The sequence below is a fragment of the Pseudophryne corroboree genome, chromosome 2 (genome assembly GCF_028390025.1).
Source record: "Pseudophryne corroboree isolate aPseCor3 chromosome 2, aPseCor3.hap2, whole genome shotgun sequence".
In the NCBI taxonomy this organism is placed as follows: Eukaryota; Metazoa; Chordata; class Amphibia; order Anura; family Myobatrachidae; genus Pseudophryne; species Pseudophryne corroboree.
In genome coordinates this window covers 84,758,913-84,776,383 of record NC_086445.1, presented here as the reverse complement: position 1 = coordinate 84,776,383, position 17,471 = coordinate 84,758,913, and the positions used below count along the sequence as shown (strand labels likewise).

Below are 17,471 nucleotides of genomic sequence, written 5' to 3'. Positions count from 1 at the left end.
GAAGTAACAGGAGATGCTTGTGACCTGACGTCCGCCGGAAGTGGGGCGGAAGTACAGCACCAATATGATTTCCAACCCCGGAAGTGTGGCGGAAGCCACCGTTGTTAATAACACGTTTTAACTCTCCAAACCTCTCGTTTTTATATATGATTAATGCTAAAAGTATATAGACAAAAGTTCCCTGTTTGTACACCAGTTTAATCTTTGTTCCTTGGTTTTACTTAGTAATTGCAATTAACCCTAACAGGAAATGACATCTCAATTGCCTTATGTTATGTGGGGTAAAAAACTAAGCCCAGTCCCACTGCCTGGGTGTCTGTTTTTTCCTGTCTAATAGACAGGAAAAACAGACACCCAACCGACTTTTCAACCATTTGAATTCCCCCCATTATGTATTTCTGCACAAATTCACCATAACAGTCCCAGCCAGGTTCTATCTGTTATTATGACATCATCATGACATCATAGAGCTTTGGCATCATATAAGGCCATACGCTGTAGCAGCCTCCTTTGATAGGTAGTTTGAGGAGAAAAAGAAGCATGATGTGTTTGTGCACAAAAATTGCTTTGCTTTTGATTATATTTTCAGTGTGTGGCAGAGCAGCCCCAGTACGTCGTAGGGGAGGTAAGTGGGCATTTTAGTTATTTGAATTATTTTGACTCAGCAGAAAAAAAAAATATTCACCCAGTTAGAGACTTAGATACATTTATACCTCAGCAAATGTCAGGACACAACGTTATATGATACACAGCTTACCGTACAATACAACAATACTACACGACACTACAGCCGCCATACACTAGGTGGTAATCTATATATTAATAGCGTAAGTAAGGATGATTTTTATGGGTGACTTGTTCCTATGATGCGTTGTCTGAGCAGGGCACATCATATACCAAGTTCTTGGACTGTATATGTGCAGAATTATATTGAGGTTGTGATTGGTTGCTTTATTTCAGATTAATGTAGCAAAATGTCCACCAGCCAATTACAACGTATCACCCTTGTGCAGCTGCTGGGTGACCTGGGACATGTGACCTGCCGGGGGGCCTGGAAACTGTCACTGTTATGTGCAGCCACCCACTAAACAGGGATACTACGGGGTATCACCTCCTAAAGGGGTGATAAGGGTCAAATGTTCCGCCCAGCAAACCTATGCCCTGTTGAAACCAGGCACATCAGCTACTTGTAACTGAATATGGGGGGGATTTCTCAAAGCTTGGAGAGCAACTAAGTACAAACCAATCAGCTCCCAACTGTCATGTTACAGGCTGTGTTTTAAAAAAGACAGTTAGGAGATCCACAGTTACTGACACCAGGATGGCTCTGTACTGCCCCTGTGACTTTCGGCACTGACATAGGCCCTCATTCCGAGTTGATCGCTAGCTGCCGTTGTTCGCAGCACAGCGATCAGGCTAAAAATCGGCTGTTCTGCGCATGCAATGGGCCGTGGTACGCACGCGTGAAGTACTTTCACACAAAACTATGCATTTTTACACAAGGTCGAGTGACTGTTTTCAGTCGCTCGGCTGATCGATGAGTGATTGACAGTAAAGGGGCGTTTCAGGGAGGTAACTGACCGTTTTCCGGGAGTGTTTTAAAAAAACACAGGCGTGTCAGAAGATAACGCAGGCGTGCCTGGGGAAACGGGGGAGTGGCGGGCCGAACGCAGGGTGTGTTTGTGACGTCAAAACAGGAACTAAACTGTCTGCAGTGATCGCAAGGTAGGAGAGTAGGTTTGGAGCTGCTCAGAAACTGCATGAAAAATTTTCGAGCAGTTCTGCTAACCTTTCGTTAGCACTTCTGCTAAGCTAAGATACACTCCCAGAGGGCTGCGCCTAGCGTTTGCACTGCTGCTAAAAGCATCTAGCGAGCGAACAACTCGGAATGAGGGCCATAGTTACCCATACTTACCTACATTTTGGCTGCTCTCTGCGGGAGAGAGCAGCCAGGTCAGCTCAGAGGGCGGGCAGGGGAGGCTGTGACGTCGTGGAGGGGGTGGGCCGGAGGCGGAAAAAGGGTGGAGCGGGGGCGGGCCATGGCGATGCATCTTTTAAGCCACGCCCCCGTTCTGTAATGCCGCGATCACCGGCATTACACGGCAGGGGGCGTGGCTATGATGACGCGATTCAGCAAGAATCGCGTCATCAACTGCCCGGACCGCCCACTTTACACACTAAGTGGGCGGACGGGCAGGGGGGACCCCACGAATCGGGAGACTTGCCTGCTCTTCCGGGGGGCCGGGAGGGTCACCCGATTTTCGGGAGCCTCCCGGCCATTCCGGGAGAGTAGGCAAGTATGTAGTTACTAGTTACCATCATTTATTGAAGGGAAACATTTTTTTTTACTTAGTTATTATTTACTAAGAGTTTACTTCCAGCACCTACCGTATAACTAGTAATTATATCTGTAATACAGCAATCACAAAATGTTACTGTGCAGCTGGTGAGTACTCAGTAATAGGGACATTTACAGGGACATACAGTACTCAGTAATAGGGACATTTACAGGGACAAATTGTACAGTACTCAGTAATAGGGACATTTACAGGGACATATTGTACAGTACTCAGTAATAGGGACATTTACAGGGACATACAGTACTCAGTAATAGGGACTTTTATAGGGACATACAGTAATCGGTAATAGGGACATTTACAGGGACATACAGTACTCAGTAATAGGGACATTTACATGGACATACAGTACTCAGTAATAGGGACATTTACAGGGACACACAGTACTCAGTAATAAGGACATTTACAGGGACATACAGTACTCGGTAATAGGGACATTTACAGGGACATACAGTACTCAGTAATAGGGACATTTACAGGGACACACACAGGGGCGGAACTGTGGGAGGCAGTGGAGTCGGCTGCCGCCGGGCTCCTGGCCACAAGGGGGCGCATCTCCTCCACTGTCTCCCGCAGCCTGAGAACTGCGCTGCTATTGCAGATGGAGGAGCTGTGTCAGTGACACGGAAGCTGCCTCCTGTAGAGAGAGATGGCACTGGCTGCAGCTAGGGGGAGCTCCAGAGCACAGCTCCTCCCGGGCCCTTAGTAAGCCAGCCGAGGGAAGCTCAGAACTCTCTGCTCCTCCATGCTCTGGATGATAGCCAAAGGTAGGCACTGTGTGGGGGGTGGGGGAGAGGTGTATTTGGGGGGAAGTACTGTGTTTTGTGTGTGCTTGTTTTTAAGTGAGGTGTGTGTGTTTTTAAGGAAAGTTGTACATTCAAGTAAAAGAGGCATGTGTGTGTGTGATGTGTGTGAGAGTGGCATGTGTGTGAGAGGCATGTATGTGTATGTAAGTGGGAGGCATGTGTATGTAAGTGAGAGGCATGTGTGTGTGTGTGTGTGTGTGTGTGTGTGTGTGTGTGTGTGTGTGTGTGTGTGTGTGTGAGAGAGGCATGTGTATGTAAGTGGGAGGCATGTGTATGTAAGTGAGAGGCATGTGTGTGTGTGTGAGAGGCATGTGTATGTAAGGGGCCCTACACACTCGGCGATGCGCCGCCGAGGTGCCCGACGGCCGACGAGCGACCCAGCGGCGGGGGGGCAGTGACGGGGGGAGTGAAGTTTCTTCACTCCCCCCGTCACCCGGCTCCGTAGACTTGCAGGCAAATATGGACGATCTCGTCCATATTGGCCGGCATGCACAGCCGACATGGCCCCAGCGATGAACGAGCGCGGGGTCGCGCATCGTTCATCGCTGGGGACTCCACACTGCACGATATGAACGTTATCTCGTTCATTAATGAACAAGATCGTTCATATCGTGCAGTGAAATCGCTATGTGTGTAGGGCCTATAAGTGAGAGGCATGTGTATGTAAGTGAGAGGCATGTGTATATGAGAGGCACGTGTATGTGAGAGGCATGTGTATGTGAGAGGTGTGTGTAAGTGAGAGGCACGTGTGTGAGAGGTGTGTGTAAGTGAGAGGTGTATGTAAGTGAGAGGCGTGTGTGTTTAAGTGAGACGTGTGTTTAAGTGAATGAGGCGTTTGTCTTTTTTTTAATATATATCTAGTGTTCACGCTAGGTGTCTGCCCCTTTTTTAGACAGCTGAATCCCGCCCTGCCCGTTTTTGTGCGCCCTGCCGCCCCGCCGTTTGCTGCCTGCCGGACCCCGCCACGTCGCCGGATCCAGCCGTGCGCCGCCGGACCCGGTACGTACATGAGAGTCCCCCTGGGCTAAATTAACCTTGTAAGTATTTTGCAGCTGTAAACATTAATCTCAGTGCTTTCTACCTGGTGCAGTGTGCCTCAGTGCTCTCTACCTGGTGCAGTGTGCCTCAGTGCTCTACCTGGTGCAGTGTGCCTCAGTGCTCCCTACCTGGTGCAGTGTGCCATTAGTGCTCCCTACCTGGTGCAGTGTGCCTGAGTGCTCCCTACCTGGTGCAGTGTGCCTGAGTGCTCCCTACCTGGTGCAGTGTGCCTGAGTGCTCCCTACCTGGTGCAGTGTGCCTGAGTGCTCCCTACCTGGTGCAGTGTGCCTCAGTGCTCTCTACCTGGTGCAGTGTGCCTCAGTGCTCCCTACCTGGTGCAGTGTGCCTGAGTGCTCCCTACCTGGTGCAGTGTGCCTGAGTGCTCCCTACCTGGTGCAGTGTGCCTGAGTGCTCCCTACCTGGTGCAGTGTGCCTCAGTGCTCTCTACCTGGTGCAGTGTGCCTCAGTGCTCTCTACCTGGTGCAGTGTGCCTCAGTGCTCCCTACCTGGTGCAGTGTGCCTCAGTGCTCTCTACCTGGTGCAGTGTGCCTCAGTGCTCTCTACCTGGTGCAGTGTGCCTCAGTGCTCTCTACCTGGTGCAGTGTGCCTCAGTGCTCTCTACCTGGTGCAGTGTGCCTCAGTGCTCTCTACCTGGTGCAGTGTGCCTCAGTGCTCTCTACCTGGTGCAGTGTGCCTCAGTGCTCTCTACCTGGTGCAGTGTTCCTCAGTGCTCTCTACCTGGTGCAATGTGCTTCAGTGCTCCCTACCTGACGCAATGTGTATAATGTGCTCTATCTGGCGCAATATGTATAATGTGCTCTATCTGGCGCAATGTGTATAATGTGCTCTATCTGGCGCAATGTGTATAATGTGCTCTATCTGGCGCAATATGTATAACGTGCTCTAGCCTCTACCTGGCGCAGTGTGTATAGGAGGTTCTAACTGGTGCAATGTGTATTAGGGGCACTACCGTGTGGTGTAATGTGAATTTACACTATTATGTGGCCACGCCCCTTCCCCACGAAACAACGCCCCTAGATTTTTGCTGCGCACCTTCGGTGCGCACTGTCCATGTTTTACCCATAGGAATGGGAGCACCAAGCATTATAGTATGTACCTAAGTTTGCCCATTTAACTTAAAAATTTACCCTCACGAATGAAAAATGTGCCCTCCCCGTGATCAGCACCCTGCCCTAAAAAAAAAATACTACAGTGAACACTAATTATATTGGCACACCGATGCGCCAAAGCATCTCCATGGAGACCTGGTGGGTGAGGGAGCACTGTAGGTGTACTATAATGGTATGCTGGTGTCTGTTTTATTGTAATGACTGACTTGGAGTGCGTCCACTTTCTATGTGTATCTATATTACTATTGGGAAAGGTACCTGAGCACCCTTCTACTGTTCACCCTGGGTGCGGGACAGCTACATATGGTATGTGTGTGTATGTGTAGGGGGGCACCAAAATGTATCATGCCTCCGGGCGACTGGGACGAACTTACGCCACTGGACACACAGTACTCAGTAATAGGGACATTCACAGGGACATACAGTACTCAGTATAAGGGACATTCACAGGGACATACAGTACTCAGTAATAGGGACATTTACAGGGACATACAGTACTCAGTAATAGGGACATTTACAGGGACATATAGTACTCAGTAATAGGGACATTTACAAGGACACACAGTACTCAGTAATAGGGACATTTACAGGGACATACAGTACTCAGTAATAGGGACATTCACAGGGACATACAGTACTCAGTAATAGGGACATTCACAGGGACATACAGTACTCAGTAATAGGGACATTTACAGGGACATACAGTACTCAGTAATAGGGACATTTACAGGGACATACAGTACTCAGTAATAGGGACATTTACAAGGACACACAGTACTCAGTAATAGGGACATTTACAGGGACATACAGTACTCAGTAATAGGGACATTTACAAGGACACACAGTACTCAGTAATAGGGACATTTACAGGGACACACAGTACTCAGTAATAGGGACATTTACAGGGACATACAGGATAAATCTGGAAATTATGGTCAGTTAGTAACTAAGATAATGGGGTGATTAAGCCTGACGTCACATAGGAGCCTAGTTGTGGGGACGGATATGCCTATCACAGGTTAGCTATGGTTAGCAATGGAGTTAGTGTGATAATTACTGTATTAGGCTTAGCCTATGAGATGTGGGTGGGATCAGGGACTGATTGCAGAAGGCTGATCCCTCTTTCCATCTTGATGTTCCTACAGGTTTACATCGCTCTGCTGCCGCTGATGCCCCATCCGTGTATTATGCTGAGGAGGAGCAGGTTCCTGTGACAGCTCCTCCAGATGACGTATTATATTCGGATGATGACCTGGAACGCGCCTGGGAGAAGAAGGTCCTACATGGTAAGTATGACCCTGCCATTCCTCATTATTGTGGTTCAGATTTGCTTTATAGCCCCAGTAGCAGCTGATCAGGTTCCCCAGCTCACTCGCACAAGCTGATTCCTTTGCCCAGCATTGGAAGGGTGAAGGCGGGGTCTCCTGGAATAGGGGTAGGCTGCGCTAATGCTGGAATTACAGGGGGGGTCTGATCTGTGATTGGATTAGAAAAGGGCAGTTAGTGATGTGCTCGCTATCACGGCGGATGCTATAAAGGCGTTAGAGGTGGCCATGTTACCAGGGAGTATCACTGAAGGCATTTCCCAGTTATATCACCTGGCTTGGCGGCATGTTGGTATTTGCAGCTTGCTAATTAGAGACTTGGACCGCTGAGCATCAGAGCCTGCTTAGGTACATGTATATGGTATGCGGTGTCTATGAGAAGATGAACAGTATTACTTGGGGTTCTTATGGTCAGCCAGCAGGCAGCGTCAGTACATCGTAGGGGAGGTAAGTGGGCATTTTAGTTATTTGAATTATTTTGACTCAGCAGAAAAAAAAATATTCACCCAGTTAGAGACTTAGACACATTTATACCTCAGCAAATGTCAGGACACAACGTTATATGATACACAGCTTACCATGATACAATACAACAATACTACACGACACTACAGCCGCCATACACTAGGTGGTAATCTATATATTAATAGCGTAAGGATGATTTTTATGGGTGACTTGTTCCTATGATGCGTTGTCTGAGCAGGGCACATCATATACCAAGCTCTTGGACTGTATATGTGCAGAATTATATTGAGGTTGTGATCGGTTGCTTTATTTCAGATTAATGTAGCAAAATGTCCACTAGCCAATTACAACGCATCACCCTTGTGCAGCTGCTGGGTGACCTGGGACATGTGACCTGCCGGGGGGCCTGGAAACTGTCACTGTTATGTGCAGTCACCCACTAAACAGGGATACTACGGGGTATCACCTCCTAAAGGGGTGATAAGGGTCAAATGTTCCGCCCAGCAAACCTATGCCCGGTTGAAACCAGGCACATCAGCTACTTGTAACTGAATATGGGAGATATTTATCAAAGCTTGGAGAGCAACTAAGTACAAACCAATCAGCTCCCAACTGTCATGTTACAGGCTGTGTTTTAAAAAAGACAGTTAGGAGATCCACAGTTACTGACACCAGGATGGCTCTGTACTGCCCCTGTGACTTTCGGCACTGACATAGGCCCTCATTCCGAGTTGATCGCTAGCTGCCGTTGTTCGCAGCACAGCGATCAGGCTAAAAATCGGCTGTTCTGCGCATGCAATGGGCCGCGGTACGCACGCGTGAAGTACTTTCACACAAAACTATGCATTTTTACACAAGGTCGAGCGACTGTTTTCAGTCGCTCGGCTGATCGATGAGTGATTGACAGTAAAGGAGCGTTTCAGGGAGGTAACTGACCGTTTTCCGGGAGTGTTTTAAAAAAACACAGGCGTGTCAGAAGATAACGCAGGCGTGCCTGGGGAAACGGGGGAGTGGCGGGCCGAACGCAGGGCGTGTTTGTGACGTCAAAACAGGAACTAAACTGTCTGCAGTGATCGCAAGGTAGGAGAGTAGGTTTGGAGCTGCTCAGAAACTGCATGAAAATTTTTTCGAGCAGTTCTGCTAACCTTTCGTTCGCACTTCTGCTAAGCTAAGATACACTCCCAGAGGGCTGCGCCTAGCGTTTGCACTGCTGCTAAAAGCATCTAGCGAGCGAACAACTCGGAATGAGGGCCATAGTTACTAGAGATGAGCGGGTTCGGTTCCTCTGAATCCGAACCCGCCCGAACTTCATGTTTTTTTTCACGGGTCCGAGCGACTCGGATCTTCCCGCCTTGCTCGGTTAACCCGAGCGCGCCCGAACGTCATCATCCCGCTGTCGGATTCTCGCGAGGCTCGGATTCTATCGCGAGACTCGGATTCTATATAAGGAGCCGCGCGTCGCCGCCATTTTCACACGTGCATTGAGAGTCATAGGGAGAGGACGTGGCTGGCGTCCTCTCCGTTTAGAGAAGAGAGAGACACAGTAGAGACGAGAGAGACACAGTAGTAGTAATTTTGGGGAGCATTATTAGGAGGAGTACTACTATACTACTATACTACTTGCTGAAGTGATATAGATTAGATAGTGTGACTGTAAGTGTATTGTATTATCTGACTTGTGGGGGAGACACTGACAGTGGGGAGCAGTTAGAGTCTGAGAGCAGGACTCAGGAGTACATATAACGTACAGTGCACACTTTTGCTGCCAGAGTCAGTGCCACACTGCCATTGTTGTGACCACACTGACCACCAGTATAATAATATATTTTGTGATTGTCTGCTTAGGACTCGGAGTACTAGTTGCAAGTTGCAACGTGAGTGACCTGACCACCAGTTTAATAATCAATCACCACCAGTTTAATATATATATATATATATATATATATATATATATATATATATAATTGTATATAATATATATAAATATATATATATATATAATATTGTATACCACCTACCCGTGGTTTTTTTTTTTTTCATTCTTCTTTATACATACTACTATAGTAGCTTACTGTAGCAGTCTGCGGTGCTGCTGACCTGACAGTGTCCAGCAGGTCCGTCATCAGTCATTACATAATAAATATATATAGTACCTGTCCGGCTGCAGTACTAGTGATATTATATATACATACATATATATATTGATTTCATATCATTATCATCCAGTCTATATTAGCAGCAGACACAGTACGGTAGTCCACGGCTGTAGCTACCTCTGTGTCGGCACTCGGCAGTCCATCCATAATTGTATACCACCTACCCGTGGTTTTTTTTTTTTCTTTCTTCTTTGTACATACTACTATAGTATAGTAGCTTACTGTAGCAGTCTGCGGTGCTGCTGAGCTGACAGTGTCCAGCAGGTCCGTCATCAGTCATCATTACCTAATAAATATATTATCTACCTGTCCGGCTGCAGTACTAGTGATATTATATATACATACATATATATATTGATTTCATATCATTATCATCCAGTCTATATTAGCAGCAGACACAGTACGTTAGTCCACGGCTGTAGCTACCTCTGTGTCGGCACTCGGCAGTCCATCCATAATTGTATACCACCTACCCGTGGTTTTTTTTTTTTTTTTCTTCTTTGTACATACTACTATAGTATAGTAGCTTACTGTAGCAGTCTGCGGTGCTGCTGAGCTGACAGTGTCCAGCAGGTCCGTCATCAGTCATCATTACCTAATAAATATATTATCTACCTGTCCGGCTGCAGTACTAGTGATATTATATATACATACATATATATATTGATTTCATATCATTATCATCCAGTCTATATTAGCAGCAGACACAGTACGGTAGTCCACGGCTGTAGCTACCTCTGTGTCGGCACTCGGCAGTCCATCCATAATTGTATACCACCTACCCGTGGTTTTTTTTTTTCTTTCTTCTTTGTACATACTACTATAGTATAGTAGCTTACTGTAGCAGTCTGCGGTGCTGCTGAGCTGACAGTGTCCAGCAGGTCCGTCATCAGTCATCATTACCTAATAAATATATTATCTACCTGTCCGGCTGCAGTACTAGTGATATTATATATACATACATATATATATTGATTTCATATCATTATCATCCAGTCTATATTAGCAGCAGACACAGTACGATAGTCCACGGCTGTAGCTACCTCTGTGTCGGCACTCGGCAGTCCATCCATAAGTATACTAGTATCCATCCATCTCCATTGTTTACCTGAGGTGCCTTTTAGTTGTGCCTATTAAAATATGGAGAACAAAAATGTTGAGGTTCCAAAATTAGGGAAAGATCAAGATCCACTTCCACCTCGTGCTGAAGCTGCTGCCACTAGTCATGGCCGAGACGATGAAATGCCAGCAACGTCGTCTGCCAAGGCCGATGCCCAATGTCATAGTACAGAGCATGTCAAATCCAAAACACCAAATATCAGTAAAAAAAGGACTCCAAAACCTAAAATAAAATTGTCGGAGGAGAAGCGTAAACTTGCCAATATGCCATTTACCACACGGAGTGGCAAGGAACGGCTGAGGCCCTGGCCTATGTTCATGGCTAGTGGTTCAGCTTCACATGAGGATGGAAGCACTCAGCCTCTCGCTAGAAAAATGAAAAGACTCAAGCTGGCAAAAGCAGTAGCACCGCAAAGAACTGTGCGTTCTTCGAAATCCCAAATCCACAAGGAGAGTCCGACTCCAATTGTGTCGGTTGCGATGCCTGACCTTCCCAACACTGGACGTGAAGAGCATGCGCCTTCCACCATTTGCACGCCCCCTGCAAGTGCTGGAAGGAGCACCCGCAGTCCAGTTCCTGATAGTCAGATTGAAGATGTCAGTGTTGAAGTACACCAGGATGAGGAGGATATGGGTGTTGCTGGCGCTGGGGAGGAAATTGACCAGGAGGATTCTGATGGTGAGGTGGTTTGTTTAAGTCAGGCACCCGGGGAGACACCTGTTGTCCGTGGGAGGAATATGGCCACTGACATGCCTGGTGAAAATACCAAAAAAATCAGCTCTTCGGTGTGGAAGTATTTCAACAGAAATGCGGACAACAGGTGTCAAGCCGTGTGTTGCCTTTGTCAAGCTGTAATAAGTAGGGGTAAGGACGTTAACCACCTCGGAACATCCTCCCTTATACGTCACCTGCAGCGCATTCATAATAAGTCAGTGACAAGTTCAAAAACTTTGGGTGACAGCGGAAGCAGTCCACTGACCAGTAAATACCTTCCTCTTGTAACCAAGCTCACGCAAACCACCCCACCAACTCCCTCAGTGTCATTTCCTCCTTCCCCAGGAATGCCAATAGTCCTGCAGGCCATGTCACTGGCAATTCTGACGATTCCTCTCCTGCCTGGGATTCCTCCGATGCATCCTTGCGTGTAACGCCTACTGCTGCTGGCGCTGCTGTTGTTGCTGCTGGGAGTCGATGGTCATCCCAGAGGGGAAGTCGTAAGACCACTTTTACTACTTCCACCAAGCAATTGACTGTCCAACAGTCCTTTGCGAGGAAGATGAAATATCACAGCAGTCATCCTACTGCAAAGCGGATAACTGAGGCCTTGGCATCCTGGGTGGTGAGAAACGTGGTTCCGGTATCCATCATTACTGCAGAGCCAACTAGAGACTTGTTGGAGGTACTGTGTCCCCGGTACCAAATACCATCTAGGTTCCATTTCTCTAGGCAGGCGATACCGAAAATGTACACAGACCTCAGAAAAAGAGTCACCAGTGTCCTAAAAAATGCAGCTGTACCCAATGTCTACTTAACCACGGACATGTGGACAAGTGGAGCAGGGCAGGGTCAGGACTATATGACTGTGACAGCCCACTGGGTAGATGTATGGGACTCCCGCCGCAAGAACAGCAGCGGCGGCACCAGTAGCAGCATCTCGCAAACGCCAACTCTTTCCTAGGCAGGCTACGCTTTGTATCACCGCTTTCCAGAATACGCACACAGCTGAAAACCTCTTACGGCAACTGAGGAAGATCATCGCGGAATGGCTTACCCCAATTGGACTCTCCTGTGGATTTGTGGCATCGGACAACGCCAGCAATATTGTGTGTGCATTAAATATGGGCAAATTCCAGCACGTCCCATGTTTTGCACATACCTTGAATTTGGTGTGCAGAATTATTTAAAAAACGACAGGGGCGTGCAAGAGATGCTGTCGGTGGCCAGAAGAATTGCGGGACACTTTCGGCGTACAGGCACCACGTACAGAAGACTGGAGCACCACCAAAAACTACTGAACTTGCCCTGCCATCATCTGAAGCAAGAAGTGGTAAACGAGGTGGAATTCAACCCTCTATATGCTTCAGAGTGTTAGGGTCTCCTGCCCTGTGCTGCCACGTCGTCATGACAACCGGGAGACAAGTGCTAGTGGAGTAACCTGAGCGCAGCTGATACTCCGGTTCGGGTCTTTTGCTGTGCAGTGGTTATAGGCTCTGTGCACGGCAGGGGATCCGGTGCTGGTTTTTGTGCTCACAGTCTGTGAGGTCTGAGTGGGGCGTGGACAGCACCTGCTTTATAAGGCCTCTTTTCAGGGTAAGCAGATGCTGCTGAATCTCTGTTGGTTAGTCAGTTCATGAAAGTTAGCCAGTACTGTGTAGCTTTGTATTTGTTTGTTGCTTACTGCAAATAGGCCTGGGGATTTGGTATTACACTCTGCCAATCCAGACCTAGCAGTAAGACTGGAGAGTCAGTCGTTTAGCTTGCTGGGGTTCTGTTATTACTCTGTGAACTTAGCAAGTTTGCGGCTGTATTCTAACACTTGCCTGTCTAATCCTGTCTCACTGTGCTAGGTGTCAGGGGTCAGTTTAGTGGCAGTAAGCTTAAACCTGTGCACTGCAAGTGAGAATCAGGATTGTGGAGGCTCTCCTTGTGTCTATCATTCCATCTCTGACCAAGGAGTTTACTGCCACACCCGTTGGTAACCCTTTAGGGTTTTGCTGTTGCCCTTAGCAACAGCATTTCGGGTTCTCTACGTATTAAAACACAACATCTTGCTTTTTACATCTGAGCAGTTCTAATACAAGGGAGATACCCAGTTCCTTAGCCTCTGGGCTTCTCTGTTCACTGTGTGTGTATTTTGTTACCCTATCACCTTCTGTGTACGTTATGTCATATTCCCCAGTTTGTCTGTGAGTCCATTTGTTTTGCATAACAGTTCAAACACCAGTACATTCCTGCAGACACTGGAGTGCATAACAGTTCTGACACTAGTACTTTCCTGCAGGCACTGGTGTGCATAACACAGAGGTTGGAGGAGCAGCAAAAGGCCATTCAAGCCTATACAATTGAGCACGATATAGGAGGTGGAATGCACCTGTCTCAAGCGCAGTGGAGAATGATTTCAACGTTGTGCAAGGTTCTGATGCCCTTTGAACTTGCCACACGTGAAGTCAGTTCAGACACTGCCAGCCTGAGTCAGGTCATTCCCCTCATCAGGCTTTTGCAGAAGAAGCTGGAGACATTGAAGGAGGAGCTAACACGGAGCGATTCCGCTAGGCATGTGGGACTTGTGGATGGAGCCCTTAATTCGCTTAACAAGGATTCACGGAGTGGTCAATCTGTTGAAATCAGAGCACTACATTTTGGCCACCGTGCTCGATCCTAGATTTAAAGCCTACCTTGGATCTCTCTTTCCGGCAGACACAAGTCTGCTGGGGTTGAAAGACCTGCTGGTGAGAAAATTGTCAAGTCAAGCGGAACGCGACCTGTCAACATCTCCTCCTTCACATTCTCCCGCAACTGGGGGGTGCGAGGAAAAGGCTCAGAATTCCGAGCCCACCCGCTGGCGGTGATGCAGAGCAGTCTGGAGCGACTGCTGATGCTGACATCTGGTCCGGACTGAAGGACCTGACAACGATTACGGACCATGTCGTCTACTGTCACTGCATATGATTCTCTCCCCATTGAAAGAATGGTGGAGGATTATATGAGTGACCGCATCCAAGTAGGCACGTCAGACAGTCCGTACTTATACTGGCAGGAAAAGAGGCAATTTGAAGGCCCTTGCACAAACTGGCTTTATTCTACCTAAATTGCCCTCCCACAAGTGTGTACTCCGAAAGAGTGTTTAGTGCCGCCGCTCACCTTGTCAGCAATCGGCGTACGAGGTTACATCCAGAAAATGTGGAGAAGATGATGTTCATTAAAATGAATTATAATCAATTCCTCCGTGGAGACATTGACCAGCAGCAATTGCCTCCACAAAGTACACATGGAGCTGAGATGGTGGATTCCAGTGGGGACGAATTGATAATCTGTGAGGAGGGGGATGTACACGGTGATATATCGGAGGATGATGATGAGGTGGACATCTTGCCTCTGTAGAGCCAGTTTGTGCAAGGAGAGATTAATTGCTTCTTTTTTGGTGGGGGGTCCAAACCAACCCGTCATTTCAGTCACAGTCGTGTGGCAGACCCTGTCACTGAAATGATGGGTTTGGTTAAAGTGTGCATGTCCTGTTTATACAACATAAGGGTGGGTGGGAGGGCCCAAGGACAATTCCATCTTGCACCTCTTTTTTCTTTAATTTTTCTTTGCGTCATGTGCTGTTTGTGGAATGTTTTTTGGAAGGGTCATCCTGCGTGACACTGCAGTGCCACTCCTAGATGGGCCCGGTGTTTGTGTCGGCCACTAGGGTCGCTTATCTTACTCACACAGCTACCTCATTGCGCCTCTTTTTTTCTTTGCGGTCATGTGCTGTTTGGGGAGGGTTTTTTGGAAGGGCCATCCTGCGTGACACTGCAGTGCCACTCCTAGATGGGCCCGGTGTTTGTGTCGGCCACTAGGGTCGCTTATCTTACTCACACAGCTACCTCATTGCGCCTCTTTTTTTCTTTGCGTCATGTGCTGTTTGGGGAGGGTTTTTTGGAAGGGCCATCCTGCGTGACACTGCAGTTCCACTCCTAGATGGGCCCGGTGTTTGTGTCGGCCACTAGGGTCGCTTATCTTACTCACACAGCTACCTCATTGCGCCTCTTTTTTTCTTTGCGTCATGTGCTGTTTGGGGAGGGTTTTTTGGAAGGGCCATCCTGCGTGACACTGCAGTGCCACTCCTAGATGGGCCCGGTGTTTGTGTCGGCCACTAGGGTCGCTTATCTTACTCACACAGCTACCTCATTGCGCCTCTTTTTTTCTTTGCGTCATGTGCTGTTTGGGGAGGGTTTTTTGGAAGGACCATCCTGCGTGACACTGCAGTGCCACTCCTAGATGGGCCCGGTGTTTGTGTCGGCCACTAGGGTCGCTTATCTTACTCACACAGCTACCTCATTGCGCCTCTTTTTTTCTTTGCGTCATGTGCTGTTTGGGGAGGGTTTTTTGGAAGGGACATCCTGCGTGACACTGCAGTGCCACTCCTAGATGGGCCCGGTGTTTGTGTCGGCCACTAGGGTCGCTTATCTTACTCACACAGCTACCTCATTGCGCCTCTTTTTTTCTTTGCGTCATGTGCTGTTTGGGGAGGGTTTTTTGGAAGGGACATCCTGCGTGACACTGCAGTGCCACTCCTAGATGGGCCCGGTGTTTGTGTCGGCCACTAGGGTCGCTTATCTTACTCACACAGCTACCTCATTGCGCCTCTTTTTTCTTTGCGTCATGTGCTGTTTGGGGAGGGTTTTTTGGAAGGGACATCCTGCGTGACACTGCAGTGCCACTCCTAGATGGGCCCGGTGTTTGTGTCGGCCACTAGGGTCGCTTATCTTACTCACACAGCTACCTCATTGCGCCTCTTTTTTTCTTTGCGTCATGTGCTGTTTGGGGAGGGTTTTTTGGAAGGACATCCTGCGTGACACTGCAGTGCCACTCCTAGATGGGCCCGGTGTTTGTGTCGGCCACTAGGGTCGCTTATCTTACTCACACAGCTACCTCATTGCGCCTCTTTTTTTCTTTGCGTCATGTGCTGTTTGGGGAGGGTTTTTTGGAAGGGACATCCTGCGTGACACTGCAGTGCCACTCCTAGATGGGCCCGGTGTTGTGTCGGCCACTAGGGTCGCTTATCTTACTCACACAGCTACCTCATTGCGCCTCTTTTTTTCTTTGCGTCATGTGCTGTTTGGGGAGGGTTTTTTGGAAGGACCATCCTGCGTGACACTGCAGTGCCACTCCTAGATGGGCCCAGTGTTTGTGTCGGCCACTAGGGTCGCTTATCTTACTCACACAGCTACCTCATTGCGCCTCTTTTTTTCTTTGCGTCATGTGCTGTTTGGGGAGGGTTTTTTGGAAGGGACATCCTGCGTGACACTGCAGTGCCACTCCTAGATGGGCCCGGTGTTTGTGTCGGCCACTAGGGTCGCTTATCTTACTCACACAGCTACCTCATTGCGCCTCTTTTTTTTCTTTGCGTCATGTGCTGTTTGGGGAGGGTTTTTTTGGAAGGGGACATCCTGCGTGACACTGCAGTGCCACTCCTAGATGGGCCCGGTGTTTGTGTCGGCCACTAGGGTCGCTTATCTTACTCACACAGCTACCTCATTGCGCCTCTTTTTTTTCTTTGCGTCATGTGCTGTTTGGGGAGGGTTTTTTGGAAGGGGACATCCTGCGTGACACTGCAGTGCCACTCCTAGATGGGCCCGGTGTTTGTGTCGGCCACTAGGGTCGCTTATCTTACTCACACAGCTACCTCATTGCGCCTCTTTTTTTCTTTGCGTCATGTGCTGTTTGGGGAGGGTTTTTTGGAAGGGACATCCTGCGTGACACTGCAGTGCCACTCCTAGATGGGCCCGGTGTTTGTGTCGGCCACTAGGGTCGCTTATCTTACTCACACAGCTACCTCATTGCGCCTCTTTTTTTCTTTGCGTCATGTGCTGTTTGGGGAGGGTTTTTTGGAAGGGACATCCTGCGTGACACTGCAGTGCACTCCTAGATGGGCCCGGTGTTTGTGTCGGCCACTAGGGTCGCTTATCTTACTCACACAGCTACCTCATTGCGCCTCTTTTTTTCTTTGCGTCATGTGCTGTTTGGGGAGGGTTTTTTGGAAGGGACATTTCCTGCGTGACACTGCAGTGCCACTCCTAGATGGGCCCGGTGTTTGTGTCGGCCACTAGGGTCGCTTATCTTACTCACACAGCTACCTCATTGCGCCTCTTTTTTTCTTTGCGTCATGTGCTGTTTGGGGAGGGTTTTTTGGAAGGACATCCTGCGTGACACTGCAGTGCCACTCCTTGATGGGCCCGGTGTTTGTGTCGGCCACTAGGGTCGCTTATCTTACTCACACAGCTACCTCATTGCGCCTCTTTTTTTCTTTGCGTCATGTGCTGTTTGGGGAGGGTTTTTTGGAAGGGACATCCTGCGTTGACACTGCAG

The 17,471-nt window shown here is 48.4% G+C and overlaps 1 protein-coding gene across 1 annotated transcript in view; it reads left to right on the top strand.

The window, feature by feature from the left end:
- The first annotated feature begins 522 nt into the window (after window positions 1–522).
- The window catches only part of LOC135050532 (uncharacterized), a 42,000-nt gene continuing 25,051 nt past the window's right edge, over window positions 523–17,471 (top strand). Inside the window, exons 1-2 of the mRNA XM_063957004.1 lie at window positions 523–625; window positions 6,477–6,617. Coding sequence (XP_063813074.1) covers window positions 541–625; window positions 6,477–6,617 — 226 coding nt within the window. The 5' untranslated portion in view covers window positions 523–540. The remainder of the gene's footprint in view (window positions 626–6,476; window positions 6,618–17,471) is intronic.